The sequence below is a fragment of the Haliotis asinina genome, chromosome 14 (genome assembly GCF_037392515.1).
Source record: "Haliotis asinina isolate JCU_RB_2024 chromosome 14, JCU_Hal_asi_v2, whole genome shotgun sequence".
NCBI lineage: Eukaryota > Metazoa > Mollusca > Gastropoda > Lepetellida > Haliotidae > Haliotis > Haliotis asinina.
This window is the reverse complement of record NC_090293.1, coordinates 42,212,979-42,234,739: the sequence shown is the minus strand read 5'-3', so window position 1 is coordinate 42,234,739 and position 21,761 is coordinate 42,212,979. Positions and strand designations below refer to the sequence as shown.

General features: G+C 38.9%; 1 protein-coding gene across 2 annotated transcripts in view; it reads left to right on the top strand.

Moving 5' to 3' along the window:
- The first annotated feature begins 6,245 nt into the window (after nt 1-6,245).
- LOC137261002 (rab11 family-interacting protein 1-like) overlaps nt 6,246-21,761 on the top strand; it is a 60,105-nt gene continuing 44,589 nt past the window's right edge. The window contains exons 1-2 of one of the 2 annotated variants that reach the window (XM_067798609.1): nt 6,246-6,368; nt 8,589-8,646. In XM_067798609.1, coding sequence (XP_067654710.1) covers nt 8,616-8,646 — 31 coding nt within the window. In that variant the 5' untranslated portion in view covers nt 6,246-6,368; nt 8,589-8,615. The remainder of the gene's footprint in view (nt 6,369-8,588; nt 8,647-21,761) is intronic. The other variant, XM_067798608.1, reaches the window with a different exon arrangement.

The window sequence follows — 21,761 nt, the reverse complement described above, 5'->3', positions numbered from 1 at the left end:
GCACTTTACCGGCTTCCATGCTCAACAAGTGAAGAGGGGTCTTAATATGAGGGGCTCTATCATTATGGTAATTGAGTCAATTACATCTTCGACCCCTTCTGACCTTGTCGATTGCGTTTCTGGTTTAGCTATTCACAGCTGAATAATACTCTCTGAAATGAAAGAGATCTTTCTGAGAAGATCGGAGATTAAAAGTGGGCGATTGTGAAGAGATTCAAATGCTTCGAAGTAATGTTCAGAAGACAAAGGATCGTAAATTAGCAAGTAAGACGAACATGTTTGTCGATTACGTGATGCAAGCAGGAAGAGGCAGGAATCGCTCAGCAGCCGAGACAACACTTCTTAGTCAACGTTTCAAAAGCATTTAGAAGATTCTTGTCTTTTTAAGAAGCGTTTACGTCCCTTTTATTGACATAATAGTATATTACGGTGAAGGCTTTGTGTCGGGGGTATTCAGGTCACGCGTTGACAGTCGGAAGATCAGTGGAGATCTTCTTTCCTCAATCAATGCTTCTGTAAAGGAAATGTACGAGTTCCTTGCACTGGAGTTATCAACAGAGATTTTATCATGCGCTTCAATATCGCTTTTTAAACATGTTGCCATTGTAGTGTGCATGTACAATCGGAGAGACGAATTGATCTGTGTTCAACAAAAACATCGTGGAAAAATCCGGAAACGAATTCCGAACAAAGACGCCATTTCTATCGTCGAAATGTTTCTTTACTCAGTGTAAAAAGTGCAATTATGTCTAATTTTGGATATTTGATATTGAAATAACGTATTCGTTTTTTTCTTATTCACTGCGTATAATGACCTGCTTTGTCAGCCTATCATCTACGGTAATGGTGGATGGGTTTGAAAGAGGAGCAACAGCATGTCACGTTTTATCTTGTAATCTACAGTGACTGAAAATTGAAAAGACTGCCGTTTTTGTCAGATTTCAGATGAAATGTTTTTTAAAGAAGAACCGTTACGAAACTCGAAGGAAGCGTCCATACAATCTTCGAGCAATTAACCCAGTTCCGATACACAGCAGCAGAACTCGTGGCATGTCCCCAGAAAATGCCAAAGAAACCTTTCTCCGTAGTTACAGAATTGACTGAGTCAGGGCGACACGCGAGTATACTCAAATGTGTATATGTTTTACTAGTAGCAAAACACATATGCCCCTCGATTACACGATGCCATCCAATGCAACATATATCATATTTGGGATTTCACTTTCTCAGTAAAGTACAAATTCTAGTACTTTTTTGGGTTGAGTCCCATCCGGGATTCAAACCCGCACCCTCAGAGTCAGGTACCTGATCGCCAGCACTCAAAGTCAGCCGCCTAGCCCGCTCAGCCACCGCGACTTCCACAAATATGAAAGTCGGACAACTGGTAGTCTAGACTGCGTACTTTGTGTACCCTTCATATAAGTGTAAATTAGCACGGCTTCCGCGGCCGAAAGCTATGATTACACGATGCCATTTAGAAAGTGGTCCAATGCAACATATGTCATATTTGGAATTTCACTTTCTCAGTAAAGTACAAATTCTAGTACTTTTTTTGGTTGAGTCACTGGACACTGGTCACGTTGGTACAGCTGAGTACTTCGGAGGTGCTGACAGATTATCTTGAGTCTGATACCTACCAGCAGCAGATCCTGACGCAGCTAAAGGAGGTAAGTCTGTATCTGTACAGCAATTCTCTCATTATCATACACATTATTCCATCCCATCCCATCAGCAACCTCCCTCCTTTCCTCTCGTTTAATGGTCTGATCTTGACACTGTGTCCATGGCGCTCATTTGGATGTCGACATGGCTCTCTTGCCTCAATCCCCTGCATCATGCCCGTCCATTTATTCACTTCCAACTTTCCGATGACAGGACCATGTGCTTTCAGTTGGGAGGATCTCCGACATCTCAGACTGCGCGGTCCCAGGTGTCGTGCTGAAGATTATTTCACAGCCGATATATTGAACATTCCATTGCTATCTTTTTGGAATCGATGACAGTTTATAACGGACCCTGTCAGAAGACATCACTGTCTTTGTATTGTTATCTCCCTTTGATGAGCACGTTTATGGTTTTGAGATTGATTTTTCTTCATGTCGATATCATTCATATTCATCTTCGATTGGTTTGACTCTTCTGGGTTCGATGAGGGCCTTAGCTGAAGAAAGAAAGGCTTAAGGCATCAGGAATCGCAGTAAATCTTACTCAAAAGTAACCACGAAGAAGATTTTACTAAGGATAATATATAGCATTGTACGTTAACCTTTGTTATCGCCAGAATATCTCTTTTCTCAGTTTCGTTTTCAGCTGAATAAAGAAGATAAACCAAGCGGTAGCCCTGCACTAGACGAACTAACAAATCTGGGTTTTTTTTCGGAAATATATATCCACAGAATAAATAATAAAATCCAATGCTCGGTGCTGAGGCAAAGTACACTAGCCACGCCATTGTCTGGGAGATAGACCTGCCAACACACGTGATTCTCTGTATTATACAACTTAGGTGCATGGTGGAATGGGTGCTTATCCCACACGATCCATATACGGGGGTGAGGTTTCATTCCAGCTCCTTTGTCAAAGAGAATGGTTCGGACCATGCACGCGTCCTTGCTTGCTCGCTTACTTGGAGATTTGCCTTTTTTGGTTGGCCACGGTCACTTTACAGGTTTGATGTTTGATTCCAGTTCTTTTGGCAAAGAGAATGATTTTGACCATACATACAAGACTCGTACGCATTGTAATTGTTGGAGGTTTGCCTTTCTGGGGTGTGTGCGTGTTTTTACAAGGGGAGAGGGATGTGACACACACTCTGTTTAAGGTTTATATGGATCGTCATTGCGGGCTAGAGCACGTGCACCCTAAAATCAGATGAAAATATTTGTATACATACCATTAAAAAGTAGGGGATGTTGGATTTACAAGACAAAATGGAAGTTATGACGCCAAGGAGGAAGCAGATGGTGAAGAGAAATTATAAGGGGAAATAGGACAATTTATTCCATTCCTCTGGAAATGGAATCTTTTTCGATAAATATTACTCTTTCACATATACATTGGCTCTGGCTTTTGGTATGCTCGCAGACTGGAGTATCCCCTACTCTTTTGAATGGCATATATGTAACTTTACTGTTTGTCATCCGAATGGGTTTGATCAATTATTTACATGAGGTGAGTGAATCAAAGTATATTTTCACTGATGCAAATTGACAGTGTATTTTATCTGACCGCTGGACCGTCGTCGAAAGTGACCGGGGACTACCCTCACCAGAGTGTTTGTGTTTGACCTGCAAGTAGAGTACTACAGTACACCCATCTTTACCTCACGGATATGTTCGCACTATTAATTGTCAATATATCAGCTTACACCTGAAGATCACGGTCAGAATTGGTCTTCAGTAACCCATGCTTGTCGTAAAAGGCGACAAACGGGGTCGGGTGGTGATTCTGCCTGACATGGTTGACACATGGCATCATATCCCACACGTGTAGATCGATGCTCTATTTTTTAATCCTGTTACTCTCATCCGCCAACCACCCCACCCCTACCCGAAAAAGAAAACCACTAACTGCCACTGGTGTAGGAGGTAGCTGATATAGATCTGGCCGTGTATGGAACAGTGAAAGTATGGATGGTTTCCTCTTCGGCCTATTAGTTACGTACTTTGACAGTGCCATGAGTCGCTCATCACGGCTTCTAATCCCTGGCTGTACCAGGAGTCGCCCATCACGGCTTCTAATCCCTGATTATTTCACATTCGTGGTGATTGGTTCCCCCAAGTAATAAGCGTCTCCGAGCTGCATCTCGGGGCTTGCCTCATCCCGATTATGTAACTGACTCTATGGGGATTAGGGGTTAGAATGGGTCCCTGGCAACCGCTGACAAGTACGAGGAGACAGGGTGTAGGTCGGGTACACAGAGACCATGTAAGAAGAGACTAGTATATAGGTTCACAGGCTCTGTTCTTACTTTAATATTTCGAGTTCAACAACTATCACGAATGTCAGAAATGCATAATCCAGTGATCGATGTCAAAATGCTATGCACACACACGCACGCACACACATTCCATTTAGCGAGCATATCACTAGACAGTGCCAATGCGAGAAAAAGCACTGCTTATCCATACAGGTGAAACGTTTCCAAAGGAATGGTATAAATTGCCAGATTTTCCTTTAATTTCTCTTCATCATCTGTTTCCTCCTTGCCTTCATCATTTGCGTTTTATCAATCTTGTGTAAATCCAATATCCCCTACTTTTTTTGGGGGGTGGGGTGGTGGTGGTGGTATATTTATGCTTACATAAACAGCTACACAAGGGCCAGTGGTCGTGTTCGTCGACTCTGTTGATACAGCATGTCATTGCATCCTGACGGTGTGGACGTTACACATCTGTTGCATCCACGTGGAGAGAGGATGCAGTATCATTCATCACCATCTATTCCCTCCGCCAACTTGAATCCACTCACCTATACAAGGAGTGGCCACACACTCCGCACCGGCGTATTTCTCGTGGCGTTCAACTCACTAACAGTGAGATATACAGGTGTACTAAATACAAACGAGATATTTTTAACACTGGGAAGTCTATTGGCCTATAGGTGTCAACTACTGCATGTCTGAGTGTTACAAAGAATAGCATAAAAGAAGAAACATCAAACTGGAAACAGCTTTATGTGTGCGCTTCAGCATGGCCACCTCAGCTGTTGTTGAGAAATAGTCTTCTAGCACGTCTCATAGACATATTGGCTCGGCTGAATTCCTTTAACACAAACGTTAAGCAAAAGTGTAAATATTGATTCGAGTTTGCCGTGCGTGATCCCAATATTTGACTCAGATTTGGTGATGTTAGGGCGCCGGGACCCCCAATTAGTAAGGAATAATCGACTTGGACAGACCATGTAGGTGGGTCGTATGTTTACCGAATTGTTGTCTGAGAAATGTAGTCCAGATAATGACAGTGACCTGTATATACCTGAGTCTGGATCAGACAATCCGTTGATTGACACAACGAGCCACGTGACCACGTAAATGAGACATGATGATGTACGTGTGGTGAAACAGGTTTCAAACACTGAAAACAGACTCACTTAGTCGATCACCTCTTACGACCAACAGATCCTGCTTTCCTTTGTTTCCATGGTAACCAGCGAGTCGAACCCGGGTTTCCACGAGACTTGCGAACGCTCCAATCACTAGGTTGCCAATTGCAACGCGCTATAAATGAGTCAGATCAAATACCACTTACGTGGGTCTCGATTCAGGACTTTCAGTGCAGATTCTGCAAATAATCAATTATGGATGTTTGATATATCTTCTTGGGAATGGGGTGGGGGTGGGAGGGTTACACACTTCAATAGTCACTTACCAAACTTTCAGGACTAAAAGAATACCTACTAAAGATACCTACAGCATGCCAGCACGTCGGGATAATTGTCGGTCATGTTGTCATGCCCCATGACGTGGCCGATTCCGTGTTGACATTGGATTTCCTCAAAGTCGGAAAATGTGACGTTTCTCATGCTTCCTCTGTTTTGCCTGGAAATTGCACGAATACTGACAAGTCGCTATACTTTTGACAGAATAGGGCTTTTGCGGCGGTAGATATAATTCAGTCGATGGCCATATGCCATAGTAACATAGTTTTCAGCTAAATATCCCGAGGGGAAAAAATAAGGTATCACCTGGAAACTCCAGTGTTTCCTTATTTTTTCCAAAGTTTCTCCACCAGCTATGCGATACAAAGATTATGATGAACCAGTGGGAAAACAATCAAAGGAATACTTGTCCTTTCATGTGATCCTTTACTTGTTTCCCCCGGTATATTGAAACGAATCGGAACTAAATTAAGCACGAATGATACGTTGTATGACAATTTAATTACAATTGACTTCCGGTTAATAATGTAGGAAGGTAGACTATTGAACTCGTTATTAAACTAAACTAAGACTTCTGAAAGTATACGTATTAGAACAGACAATATGTAAGTTCGATCTAATATTCAACATCTAATGATTTCACTTTCCTCCTCACAACGAAGTCCAGAATTGATATGTTTGCATCAAATACTCGAATAATTATGGTATACTTAAAAGAAAGATCATGCAATCTGAAAAACAAGTGGATACCCATTGGTGTTGAAATTGTTTCTTTTTATAAGTTTCAAACTTTGGTTTAACGGTATGCAGGTTAAACCGGTATTCCTTGACTGACTTCCCCTGGATATTCTACCTGTCCGAGAGGGGGCGCTGGTTTGTGATGGGCAAAAGATGAAGCGGACACTTGTTGATAGAAGTCACACCTGAGTCTCAAAACGGACAGGGAATATTTGTGTTTGTGTTATCAACACTACAAGAGGCTTTGGGAGGTAAATACACAAAAACTGCGTCTCATCACCAAACTAATGTCAATTTCTACGTGTGTGTTTGCGATGTTTATGTTAAGTCTGACACACCTGTGCTCAACTTTTGTTTGTTTCACCCAGCATGTGTAAATGTTTTGAAATACTGTCGCGTGGTTAAAGCGATCGTTGCGGGTGTTCATCGATGTACTGATGTCAGCTATTGTTTTTATGTGGAATTGGAGACACGATGGCCACTGTCGTTATTAATAACTTGCCAAGAAAGAGAGCATTATTGTATTGTCACGTTCGCTTTGTTGACATTTACGTGAGTTAGCTCCTGTAAAATTCAAATGTACTGGTAGTATGAATGAATTGTCATCTAATACAATGCCGATTTATTATAAGGTAATCTTGATAAAGGGTATACTTTTCTGCATAAGTTTTTAACCAAAGAAAAATAGAAATGACATGAATGTATAACTCCACTCTGTAAATCAGTTCGATATGTACTAATGGTAAAACCGAGATGACAGAATTTATGGATGATCAACTTCTGTATTTTCACAATAGCAATATTTTTGTACAGAATTATTCATATACCGATGTCAAGCATATAGGGGAATGATGTGGTACTCCAGCTCCTATAGAAGATCCATGTATATATGATTTACAATGAGATAACAATAACAAAGGTCAGGTAACAAAGCATGAAAATAGTTGCATGATGAGCGACAGTAACATGATGATGAGCTAAAACAGCTTAAATGAGTAGAGTGGTATTAACATGAGAATGAGTCAATCCAAGTCACAAAGGCAGAAGCCTAATGGTAAATTTTTAGTCAGAGTGACAATAGGTAACAAAGAATTCTGAAAAGTAAACAAACCCCCAAACAATTATATTTCATGATCAAATAAAACATGGAAACTTGATATGAGAGAGGCGTGAGAATACATTAAATGAGGTTGTCTCCACTAGTCAATATTTTATTACAGTGACCCAATTAACAGCCAAGTATGAAGTAGCTCATAAATAGTTTCTTCCAATACAACCTTCAGTTATACATGTTTTATTACCAGTACTAACTCACTAAACTTTTCACAGGGTTAGCAATATTAATGTGCATCTTGTTTTTCTCATGATATGGCGTTAACTCTTAATTCACTCACTTACCCTAACAGCTAATAACAAAATCTACCATTTGCATATATAAGATGTGTGATGATAAGACATTAATTTGACAGCAGTATCTAATCATGTTGTTCCCCATCACTGCTTCAGCAATTCACTGATACCTGTCAAAAGTCAGTAATCTGTGATATTGAAATGTTACTTGTCAAACATCCATTGCACATGTGTGACTGATGACGTTGAGATCAAAGATAAGGTGATCAGTCGCGGTCAAGTTGAGGTACAAGCCATTTCAATCAATCTGATATTGTATAATCCCAATGTATGAGTGTTGTGCCAGTAATTTGAAGTCACATCAGTCCAGTAGCATTGATACAAATTGACTAGTCGTCCACGAAGGATTGATTGTGCATGGCATTACACTTCATATAAAGGCATGGTAAGATGTTTTTCTTTTGTTGTGTATGGGAGGATTTGTCAGAATTTGAAAGTATGTTATTACAGATTTCAATGTGAAACAGTGAATGAACTGATATATAAAAGATTAACACCTGACAAATCCATTAAAAAATGTCTACTAGTTAGTGTTTTCAGTTGTATTTGTATTAAACAATTATTTTGGATGAATGTTTGTGATATTTAAACCTGACAAATTACTCTAATGTGTGTTGCAAAATGGCGTCTCCTAGCACTACTTTCATTAACCATTTGTGTGAGTTTAACACAAAGGTTAGTAGCACATGCTTGTCAAACATGACATATGGAATATGAAGGTATTTGTACAGGTAATAATTGTCTATATACAGATGATATCATTGACTCACTTATTGCCATGACTGTCTGAACATGAGGTCAGTTTAAATTAAAATCCCTAATTTGCTCCCTAGATTTGGGGATTTTGGGGGTTACCATGGAAGTAGAAAAATTCATATTTATTGAACCTTGCTTGGAATATTTTGTAAATTTGACTCTTTACATTTTCAGCTTCAGTTATTTCTTTTGTGATTATTTTTTGTTTAAATCACTGTTTCTAGATGCAGTGTCATGACCATCAAGATAAAACACATGTTATGTGTCTGTTGCCATACATGAAATCATCACATTGTTGTTTACAGATGTGTTGATACCAAGTAGCAGGGAGGATGTGGAACCCATCACATGTTCAGTTTACAGGTAAGATAAAGACACAGATTCTTAGTATCAAACAGTTTGTGCTGTACTGGAGAGTAAAACTTGCTAGTTACTCCAGAATGAACTCACATCTCATCCCCAATCGTGTCCTTTACAAACTGTGAGTGAATGTTGTTTTGTGTTCCGCCATGTTGAAGCATACTGCAGTTTGAATGCAGATAATCAGGGGTAAACCCATGATCTTCTGTAACAGCATTAGCAGTGATCCAAGCTTGGAGTGTACTGACATGAAGTTAGCCACTACTTGTAACTGACTCAACCCTTGAAGATCAGGGTTAGAATTGCTCTTCAAGAACCCCTGCTTCAACAAGAACTAACAGGATTGGGTATCAGACCCACAGACTTGAATGATCACAGTTGATCACAACTGTTTAGATAAGTGTTCACTTGTTAGATAAGTGTACTTGTTGGAACTGACTCAACCCATGAAGATCAGGGTTAGAATTGCTCTTCAAGAACCCCTGCTTCAACAAGAACTAACAGGGTTGGGTATCAGACCCACAGACTTGAATGATCACAGTTGATCACAACTGTTTAGATAAGTGTTCACGATGTTGAACACTGGATTGTCTGGTCCAGACTATGTTATTTACAAACCACTTTCATGCAGCTGGAATATTACTGAGTTGGGCATCACACAACGAAGTAATTGACTCTTACATCCAGTTTGAAAACTGGTGATCTATTTTACCCCGTAATCCCTCGGGGTATTTACAAACTGGTCTGTTCTCATACTTGACATTTTTCAAATAATCATGATGAAGGTTGGTGAACAGCTCGTTGAATTAATGAACCTAGTTTAGTGCCTAGAGCAATAATTAGACCAACTACTGTATAGATGTGTGGTAAGGGGTAGATAATGGGTTTTGCATAACAGTAGACAGGATTTACACCTTTATAGGAAACTCTACAGAACATGCTGTGTACTTGAGATTTGCCCGTACTAGAAATTGACCTCAAGGACATTTCCGGGAAGTGTTCTGTCTACATTATTTTTACACAAGGAAATGAACACCACCTTCTTGTATTCTAAGTTGGCAGCAAAAGGTTTTCAGCATGATTTTGACACTTGCAAAACTAAAACAGAGTGAGTTTCTTTCAAATGTTGACTAATCTTACTCCTGTTGCAAACTGGGAAACTGTCAGTGTGAGATTTATGTGTTAAAATGTAAATGATTGTTAATTTTTAAAATGGTTCCAGTTATTGCTGTGAATATTCATACAAAGAATAGTTCAAGATATCAGTGTTTGGCTTTATTTCTCATTATCATGATTATGAAAACTGGAATGTTATAGTAACATCTTTTCTAATTTGATTTTGTTTGTATTTAATTAGATTTGAGCTTTTGAAGATTGTGCTTTGTTTACTGTGGTTACAAGTGAATCAATGATCTCCTGTCCCTTAAGAATAGGATGAATACAACTGTTGCTATCAGTCACCCCCATCATGAAACTGATCACGTTTTTTGTCAGTGTGCCATGTGGTGTGATATTAGATCTATATTTTCAATTTCCTAATTGTTTTGTTGTATATTGATTAGATGTGATCGCAGGTTGATGAACACTCTGACTGTACAGTCTGAGTTATTGACAAATTATTCTGTCACCTCAGTATTAATGACACTGCATGTGACTCGTACGTCTGCATATAACATTGCTGTTCATACCTAGATGGGGTTCGGAGTGTTAAAGTGTTTTACTCATCATGCTGAAGGTCCAGTTTCGATTCCCCGTGTGGAAACAGTGTATGAAGCCCATTTCTGTCCCCATCATGGTATTTCTCGAATATTGCTGAAAGAGGCGAAAAAGCCATACTCACCCACTCAAACCTAGATCTATAGTTATTAGGATGCGATATCAGGTCATAACAATTAGTCTTTTTTCAAACTAGTCAAGAGACTTGTTTGAATACTTTTTCACCAGTCATCTGCCTGAGACTCATTCTTCAACAAAAGAAAATGTTCACTATGTACATTTTCTGTCAGTTTTTTGTTCAGTTTCATTTTGTAGCTAAATTAAACCATTGAGAACTGGTTCAGAGTTGTAGATGCTAATGGTACATGTATTTGTCAGTGACAACTGTGCTCAGTTAAGTGATACTTGTCTTCAGCACAATTTATTTGTCTAAGGCTAGCAGACCAGTGTGAATTGCAAAGGCTGGACTAGCCAACACTTTATATCTGTGGGAGGAGAGTTACTCCTCAGTTCAGATAATGAGTGTATTTTGTGAATAATCAATAGAAGGGAATTTTGTGGAATTTGTTACATGGCATAAGAAACAGTGTTTTGTGGATAATTTTCATACCATTGTTGCACAATGTTAAAAAATACACAAAATTATCTTGACAGCAAAGCTCCACATAGATGCCACTTGATCAACAGACCTGCATAGCTGTAGATAGACTGCCTTGATGTTTGTCAGTTTGGTTCCTGACGTATCCTAATCTCTGAATATATATAATTGTGATAGGAACAAAAAATTTATTTTACTTTCAAATGGCACCCTCATGTGTTTGGAGATTAAACCTGAGGAAATCTAGACTTGCTTCGTTTAAGGCTTTAGCATTGCTAAGGGTTGAGTGTAAGGGAATGTAATGAAGTTCAGGGACTGTGAGACAGACAATACATAACCTAGATGTTTCTAATTTCAAATTTTAGGGGTTTCTTGGATACAAAGTAAGAACCTCAGAAAGCCCATATATTTTTTTGGCAGTTCTGTCTATATATATGCTCATATATGAATGTGTTATTGTATAGATGCATGGTATACATAATAACATCATACAATAAGCTTGAATAATTGATTGTGTCTATTTGAGTGTTTCTTTTACAGTAAATTGATACTGAGTGAAATAAGTAAAGGCTTGTGAACTTGAATGTGCTGTTATATAACTCATGGGACATCCCCAGACTATGTTAAAACATATAGAATTCCCAACTTTATCTTTCATTTTCCTCATAAGGTACTTACCATGAACAATTTTCTTTTGCTGTCTTTACTTGTTATCAAATGCTGTGAGGAAAAATGCTGGAATTGTAATTGACTGGAACTTCGCACATGTGGTACTGATGTATTAATTGGCAATACCTGTTTGTGGCAATAACTGTTACGTGGTAATAACTGTTCTCTTGCGAGCGCTGTTATTGAACCATACTATAGTCTCAGGTAATCTTGATTGCCCAACTCAAACTGCTAGATGTATGGATATAGACTAATCTGAATTATATTGCTTGAAGGAAAGTCAAGCAGGTGCGTTTGAATGATAAGCAATCCATCATAAACATAGTAAACATACTATGTGTTGCCATGGTAACCCCAGGTAAACACCCCCAGGAACTTCTGGATCACTCTGCCCTGTAAGATCATGTTAGTATGTAAACAATAAACCATTTAGATTGCGAAGTCCGGGTTTCATCATGATTAAAAGCATGTGCAATGTTTTAGTTTACATGTTCAGGTTTACAGTAGTTTATGAGGCCAGAGTAACACACCTGGAAATATGTTTATAATAATGTTTCAATAGAAAGGAGATAAACATATGTATGCTGATTAACATGGCTAAGTTTGTCTGTTTGTATATATATCTTAGTAGAATTCTGACATATATTACCATAGATAAGTCGACCCCCTAACCACAAAAATCAGTGTCAAAATGGTATGTTTCATGCATAAGCCAACCCCCAGCAATGGGTCACGGTCAGCTTGCAACACAAGACATCTGGCAGTTACAGTCTTGGATATAAAACATAAGTATGCCAACTGAGACTAGTATGTAATATTCTAATAAAGATTATGCTGACCATTATTCTAAAAGTCTGTGTTTTGCTTCCTCTGTCTACGATAATATGTGAACCCGACAGAATTAGAATTATTAGCTATTTTTCTCAATTTTATTGGAAAAAAATTCTCATAAAGATGCTTCTTCAATGGGTCCACATCATAAAGTTGTCAAAGAGCAAAGTAACAATGTTTCGGTGAGATAATTAATCAAAGTAAATAAGCAGAAGAATACAATCAACAACAGTACTCGTAAAAGTTGTCGAATGTACATTATAACTTACTTTTCCTTCTTTTTTTGAGCAATTGTGTGCTGTAAAAGTGTAAGTCAAGTGGCATCTCGGATTATAATGTTTTTTATTATTATTGTGAGTAAGTATGTAGGTGCAAAACTTAATAATGACTAAGAGCAAAATATTTTGTAATTGTCATAAACTTAGAGGCAGGGGTAGCACTAAGCTGTAAGATCGTCCTGACAGGGCACTGACTACCTGAAAAATACTTTAGTGAAATTGTGTCTCATAGATGAGCTGGCTCCCTTCTACAGACTGCCTTTTTGGTCCTCAAACTTCAGCTTACCTACAGGTAATATACGGTATACTCATTACCCTACATGAAGTTTCAAGTATTTAGAGACACCCATCTTTATGTTTCTAGTCAGTATATATTCCAAGTTCGAAAAAATGAAATCTCAAAAAAGTAAGCATTTATGTATATTTCTTTTGCTGTTCAGTATATATGGTTATACGTGATAGACGAAATACAACCAGTTTGCAAAGATACTGGCTTGTTTTAGGAGTTATTAAGCAACATCTCCCCACCTGCCTTTGAAGAGGGACATGGAATGGGCTAATTAAAACCTAACCATCAAGGCATTTATTATCAGGCATAGTGATGAGAACAAGTTGTAATGGCTTAAGAATCTAAAATACTGACGTCATTAAGCTCTTGGAATATTATTTTGAGATAGATAACATGTTTAAATGTGCAAGTGCTGTAATTCTATCCTAGTTTTATTAACTTGTTTGTGTCTTACTTGTTTGTGCATGTATGTATGTATATGTACTACTTTTAACTTTATTCTCCAAAACATTGCTTAATATATTTTTCTGCAGTATCTAACATGATGTTAAAAGTTTCTAGTTGATGTGAATGTGTATGGATGAGTGTGAATGATTTTTTTTTCTTTTCTTTTCTTTTATGTAATATTAATCTGCAAATGTGGTCCGTCAAGGAATAATTAAAAACAACAACAACAAAACTTGATTTTGTATGTAAATTAGATACAGACATTTTAATAGGCTGGTGCCATGTGCACGTATTAGAGATAAAATATATCTGAAAGGGACAGTATACCTGTATAAAACTATGCATGTTTCCATGGTAATATTTGGAAAAATATACATTTTGGACTGTTCTTTGATTTAACATATGCTCAAATCTGATGTGATATTAGTGTCACAAATTTCACTAGATGTGTCCGTTTCATGAAGTCCAGGTTCTTTATCTGCAACTGTTTCAAGTTCCAAACAAAATTAAAAGATCCCTTTTCTTAAGCCTTGTGTAAAAATTAAACTTTAAGGATGTCTGTAGATTCATATATTATTCCAGAGATATACCTCAGCCTCCATGATTTCTAACACTGCATGACAGCATATATGTCCTGTACTTCCACTTTGATAAAGTACTGTTTGAATGTGTATGATCCAAGTGGTTTTAATTAAAGGATAGTGACATAATGACATGACATAAAACTGCATATGTAATGTAATTGTTATCTTAAACCAATCATGGTAATACTGTACATAAAATGAATTAAATATTCAATTTTGAAGAAAAGTTGAATAATTTAATGAATAATACCTTGTTTTGACAAAATGTTATTCATAAAAGACAACTTGTGAAAAAACATGTTCCACCTTGTCTATTGGATGAACTTATACCAGCTTACATAGGCTTGACTGTTTGTTTTGAAACATGATCCAAATGATGTGTACATAAACGTCAAATCCCACACAAAACTGCTTATCTGTGTGGGCTTATTGTTACGAGGGATAGTTTGTGTCCACAAGTCAACACGACACTGCGATTATCATGGTAATGAAGCCAATGTTAGCAGGCAGGTGATAATGTACAGTAATAATTGAATAGCCTGAATAGGTCAAGTAGGAAGCTTGTCCAGTTTGTGTGTACAGACTGCATTAAGTGGTACATAACACATTTGCATAACTGATGAATGGTTGCTTCTTGCAGCCTGTCATTGACAACATGATTGATGGATGTATATTAACATGTGTTGATTGCAATACATCCTGATGGTGTGATATAGTAATTTATACCCTATTTATGACAGATTAATCCATATGTTTAGCCAAGTTCATAAGGTTATTGATGTTGTGTCGTTTAGGTATTTAAGCCTTTTAATGATTTTTAGAAGTTAATCAATACATTGCTAGAAATATTGGCATGTTTATTTAACTTAAAGACCCCTTATTTTTATGAAACATGTTGTTGATGATGAGTAATGAACACAAATTAAGCTACTCTGATACTGTCTACTTTATTATGACTGGGTCTACAATATTTGTCTGTGGCGTTTTGTGCTAGAGAAAATCTGGTGTTTACTTGCTTAATCTTTTTGGCTTTTATTGGCTTCAGTCATATCAGACAGCCAGACCTTTTATGTCTGTCATCTGACCATAGTAAAGGTCTAGTGTCAACTTGGCATTGCCAGCCCATAACATTTATCAGTATTTCCAACCATTCAGATATTAATAACTATATATTGAGTAGATAACATGACAAGGGCAGTTTGTCCACAAGTGATTTTTGGACACCAGATCAAGTCCAGTTTGTCTGCTGGAGATTTTGGACACAAGGTGAAGTCCAGTTTGTCTGCTAGTGATTTTGGACACCAGGGCCTAGATTTTCGAAGCGCTTTTAGTGCTAAAGTAGTCGCAAGTTAATGTTAATGCATGGCACTTACAACTATCTTAGCGCTAAGAGAACTTTGAAAGACAGCCCAGAGCCGAAGCATTCTTAGCGCTAAGATAGTCATAAGTGCCACACGTTAACACTAACTTACAACTATCTCGGCACTAACAGATCTTCGAAAATCTAAGCCCATGGCAAGTCCAGGTTGTCTGCTAGTGATTTTGGACACCAGGGTATTGTTAGTCCAGTTTTTCTGCTGGTGATTTTGGACACCAGATTAAGTCTAACTTGTCCTTTAATCATTTTGAACAATAGAAGACACTAACTTTTGAATCTTTACTGATCTTAGTGGAAGGGTCAATGTTTAACCATAAAGATTTTAAACTAGCACTGACAAGTCCTTTCATGAATATAACTTGCAAGCTAGTATTGATGTGTCTGCAGAATACAACTTGTCTCAGGATAACATGTCAACACGAGTATCACACCCGATTGCCTCAAAGTTAAGTCAAACCTGTCATTCCAGCTGCATGGCATATTATCAAAGTCAAACAACCAATTCAAATTAAAAAATGGACCTGCAGTTGCAAGTTTTTGAAAGTATGTAGGTAACTGCCATCCATGGGCCTTGAGGTTTACTTGTAATAGTAGTATTACAATTTAGCCAACTGACATATGCAATTAAAGAAATCCAGCGTGCATGATATATTGCAAGTTTTATTCAGCGAGATATTGCGTAACAAAGCCTATGTGGACCTTGCTAAGAGTGTGTGAATGAGTTAAGCTTTGTGCTGCTTTTTGCAATATTGAAGCAATATTCCAGCAATATTCCGGCAGCGAAGATCAGAAATGGATTTCATACTTTGTACCTATGTGAGGAATCGAACCCAAGTCTTCCGCATGATAGGTGAACGTTTGCTTTAACCACTGGGCTACCTCATCACTCCCCCTTGCTAAGGGCCGGGTTCCAAGCCTAATTGCTTGTTTTAAGAGACCCCTGATTTGGATTGGTACATACTGGGTGACGTGATTGGATGTCAGTGTATCCCACAGCATAAGAAGGTACTCATGATCTTATCCATTTTTCTGGTCATATATATCGTTTTTATAGGCTGCTGTGATAGAGCTGCTGGAGCCTTTGTTTAAAAACTGACAGGAGAGGAGAGTGAAAGAACCTATAAGCAAAGGAATGATGATGAAGGAACAATTTGTTTATTACACTTATTTGCTTTGAGAGTCATTTTGGTGTAGGTTCTAACACTGTTGTCAAGAAAGTGCCATCTCTGAAACATGGCCCTTACTGTTATAGAGTTCTTCATGTAAATATTGTCATCCTTCCTTAATGATCCAACTTCTAAAAACCTCTCAAAGACTTTAACAAATAGCTTGTTGCAGGTGGAGCAGATCATACCCTGATGCTAAACACTGTTTAGCTGGTATATGTGTCGATGTGTCATTGATTCCGATCACATGAGGTCAGCACCTCGGCATGAAGCAGCATGTGTTGCCCCCCACAGGTCATCAACAGATGATCGGGTCCACTGTTATGATTAATCAACGAGGATGTGTCCTTTGTCCTCCAATACTGTGGTGACAGCTGCGTGTGAACTGCAACAGCTTGTGAATCGTGGCCATTGGTTGTGTTAGTGTGTTTGATGTCTAGAGGAGTGAAGACACATGCACTGTGTAAATGTTAGGGTTCCATACCTGAACAGCTAAGGACATTTGGTGCAGACCCCCCAAGTATTCTAAATCTAAATTCTAAATCGTTTGTATAAATTGTAGACATTGTACATGAATCAAAATATTTCAGCTGAAAATTCACATAATTGTGACAAACAAATTACAAACAAAAATTACATATACTAGTTCACAAAGCTCATTTATCAAATTCTGTTTCAAACAGCCACCAAAGCCAGACATTTCATTTCATTTCTTCATATTCCTTTTTCCATTTCTACAAATCTTATGAATGAGCTTATTCATACAAGCAATGATCCAGGACCATTAAACACACCTCCAACAACAACATCAAAAAAAAGAATAAATTCCCCCAAAGCACAAATCTATTATTACACATGTGCTGAACATGCAGGATCACTGACCATCGGAAACAACTATCTACAAGGTTGCTCCTGCTGCTGAGCAAGTTTCTCTACAGACTACAATACATCACTTGTAACAGTGTTTGCGTAAGCAAGGACAAGAGTTGGATGAATGAAAGGTATTTCAAAGGAATGGCGTACATAGCTGTCAGTCAAACCAGCATTAAGTACACCCACTCAGTCAACAGCTGGGGTGGTTACCCAGGTACAGGAATGAGTAATGCGGAATCCAGCAAAATCTGATCCCAGGTCTTTGTCTGCTCATTCAGTGTTGTTGGTTTAAAAATGCAGGGTGTGAATATCTTGTTTTTTAGACATACAGTTTGAAGTGGCAGTGTAAAGGTTGTTTTACACCAGGAAGTAATAATCCAGATATATCACAAGAGGTTGAGTTTGTGGAAATGTTAAAATACAGAAGCACTCAGATATATTTCTTCTTGTTTAATGCTACAGTCTGCCATATTCCACCTACATGATGGCAGCCTGTAAACAGTGGGTGAGCATGGTTTTACACCACTTTTTGCCATATTCCAGTAATATCATAACGAAAGCACCAGAAATGGTCTTCACAAATTGTACCTATGTGTGGAATTGAACACAGGTCTTCAGTCTGATGAGAGGATGCTTTCAGAATTAGACTACCCTACCGCCTCTTGCAGCCTGTAAAAAATTAATCAAGCCTGAACCAGACAATTCAGTGACTGACATCATGAGTCACTATCTATGCACACAGTTGGGTATTAGGATGATGTGAGTCAACCAGGTCAGTGAGTCTGACCACATGATCCTGTAAGTCATGTCTGTGACAAGCATGAAGGCCCATCTTAACCTGAATCTTCACGGGTCAGTCACATATGCCAAAGTGAGTTTGCTTTACACTCCAATAAAGGTGTATGTTCCTAATTAGGCAATCTGGATACTGCTTCGACCTCAGTAAGTTACGCTCAACAAAAACCAGCTACAGAAACGTACCCTAGAGCAAGCCCATTCAGCACTGTGCTGTTTTCTTGATCGTAACTGTCATAAATCTGTATTACATACATTTGATTGCATCATACAAGAAATGAGCATACACAGTAATGTTGGTATGACTCATACTCTGTATGCACATTACCACTTGCAATCAGTTGAAAGGGAACAAGTACATAGTTTCGATTTTGGGTGGAGGAATAGGGACTCGTTCACCGTCTAGGGTACCAGATGTGTTTCTGTATTTTGTTCCTAGGGTTCATATCTGCAGTACGTAGGGGTGTCATGATACAGATGTCGCACCATATGATACATATCTTGATACTGAATTGTCACGGTACAATTCATATCACGATACAGCATTTTCCACATTTTGTGCAGAACAAGCAGCCATTTCTTTGATGTAAGTTGTCTGATGTTGAAATCATAGTTGACTGAAAGCCTGTAAACAACTAATCCACATCATTTCTGTTATAGGTAGAGATTATTAGAGAAAGGTCAACTACCCATAAGTCAAGTACCGATAACTCACTCTCAACAAACATGTTAAGACTCAAAATACTAAATGATATATGTAAAAACTTAAAAAGATATAATTTCACATGAATCATGTATCGTATCGCTGATGATGCACTAGTGCATTGGTGAATTGTGACATCTCTAGCTGTACCTGTGCCAACAACAACTCCTTCAGAACCTTAGGAACCATGAATGAGTGAGTGAGTGAGTTTAGTTTTACGCCGCACTCAGCAATATTCCAGCTATATGGCGGCGGTCTGTCAAGTCTGGACCAGACAATCCAGTGATCAACAACATGAGCTTCGATCTGCACAATTGGGAACCGATGACATGTGTCAACCAAGTCAGCGAGCCTGACCACCCGATCCCATTAGTCGCCTCTTACGACAAGCATAGTCGCCTTTTATGGCAAGCATGGGTTGCTGAAGGCCTATTCTACCCCAGGACCTTCACGGGTTAGGAACCATGAGCGGTCATTGGTCAACTGAAGTACGTTCACTCGAGGAACACTGGGAAAGGTGAAACACACATGAATGGTATACAGCTAAACAAAACCAAATCTGTAATTCTAGGAAGATTAGGAAAGGTAGGGATCTTTGGTGGATGAGAGGGTTGGGTCAGGGTGGGGAGGATTTAGAATACTTGGGGGGTCTGCACCAAATGTCCTTAGCTGTTCAGGTATGGAACCCTAACATTTACACAGTGCATGTGTCTTCACTCCTCTAGACATCAAACACACTAACACAACCAATGGCCACGATTCACAAGCTGTTGCAGTTCACACGCAGCTGTCACCACAGTATTGGAGGACAAAGGACACATCCTCGTTGATTAATCATAACAGTGGACCCGATCATCTGTTGATGACCTGTGGGGGGCAACACATGCTGCTTCATGCCGAGGTGCTGACCTCATGTGATCGGAATCAATGACACATCGACACATATACCAGCTAAACAGCTAAGCATGTGTTGCCCCCCACAGGTCATCAACAGATGATCGGGTCCACTGTTATGATTAATCAACGAGGATGTGTCCTTTGTCCTCCAATACTGTGGTGACAGCTGCGTGTGAACTGCAACAGCTTGTGAATCGTGGCCATTGGTTGTGTTAGTGTGTTTGATGTCTAGAGGAGTGAAGACACATGCACTGTGTAAATGTTAGGGTTCCATACCTGAACAGCTAAGGACATTTGGTGCAGACCCCCCAAGTATTCTAAATCCTCCCCACCCTGACCCAACCCTCTCATCCACCAAAGATCCCTACCTTTCCTAATCTTCCTAGAATTACAGATTTGGTTTTGTTTAGCTGTATACCATTCATGTGTGTTTCACCTTTCCCAGTGTTCCTCGAGTGAACGTACTTCAGTTGACCAATGACCGCTCATGGTTCCTAACCCGTGAAGGTCCTGGGGTAGAATAGGCCTTCAGCAACCCATGCTTGCCATAAAAGGCGACTATGCTTGTCGTAAGAGGCGACTAATGGGATCGGGTGGTCAGGCTCGCTGACTTGGTTGACACATGTCATCGGTTCCCAATTGTGCAGATCGAAGCTCATGTTGTTGATCACTGGATTGTCTGGTCCAGACTTGACAGACCGCCGCCATATAGCTGGAATATTGCTGAGTGCGGCGTAAAACTAAACTCACTCACTCACTCATTCATGGTTCCTAAGGTTCTGAAGGAGTTGTTGTTGGCACAGGTACAGCTAGAGATGTCACAATTCACCAATGCACTAGTGCATCATCAGCGATACGATACATGATTCATGTGAAATTATATCTTTTTAAGTTTTTACATATATCATTTAGTATTTTGAGTCTTAACATGTTTGTTGAGAGTGAGTTATCGGTACTTGACTTATGGGTAGTTGACCTTTCTCTAATAATCTCTACCTATAACAGAAATGATGTGGATTAGTTGTTTACAGGCTTTCAGTCAACTATGATTTCAACATCAGACAACTTACATCAAAGAAATGGCTGCTTGTTCTGCACAAAATGTGGAAAATGCTGTATCGTGATATGAATTGTACCGTGACAATTCAGTATCAAGATATGTATCATATGGTGCGACATCTGTATCATGACACCCCTACGTACTGCAGATATGAACCCTAGGAACAAAATACAGAAACACATCTGGTACCCTAGACGGTGAACGAGTCCCTATTCCTCCACCCAAAATCGAAACTATGTACTTGTTCCCTTTCAACTGATTGCAAGTGGTAATGTGCATACAGAGTATGAGTCATACCAACATTACTGTGTATGCTCATTTCTTGTATGATGCAATCAAATGTATGTAATACAGATTTATGACAGTTACGATCAAGAAAACAGCACAGTGCTGAATGGGCTTGCTCTAGGGTACGTTTCTGTAGCTGGTTTTTGTTGAGCGTAACTTACTGAGGTCGAAGCAGTATCCAGATTGCCTAATTAGGAACATACACCTTTATTGGAGTGTAAAGCAAACTCACTTTGGCATATGTGACTGACCCGTGAAGATTCAGGTTAAGATGGGCCTTCATGCTTGTCACAGACATGACTTACAGGATCATGTGGTCAGACTCACTGACCTGGTTGACTCACATCATCCTAATACCCAACTGTGTGCATAGATAGTGACTCATGATGTCAGTCACTGAATTGTCTGGTTCAGGCTTGATTAATTTTTTACAGGCTGCAAGAGGCGGTAGGGTAGTCTAATTCTGAAAGCATCCTCTCATCAGACTGAAGACCTGTGTTCAATTCCACACATAGGTACAATTTGTGAAGACCATTTCTGGTGCTT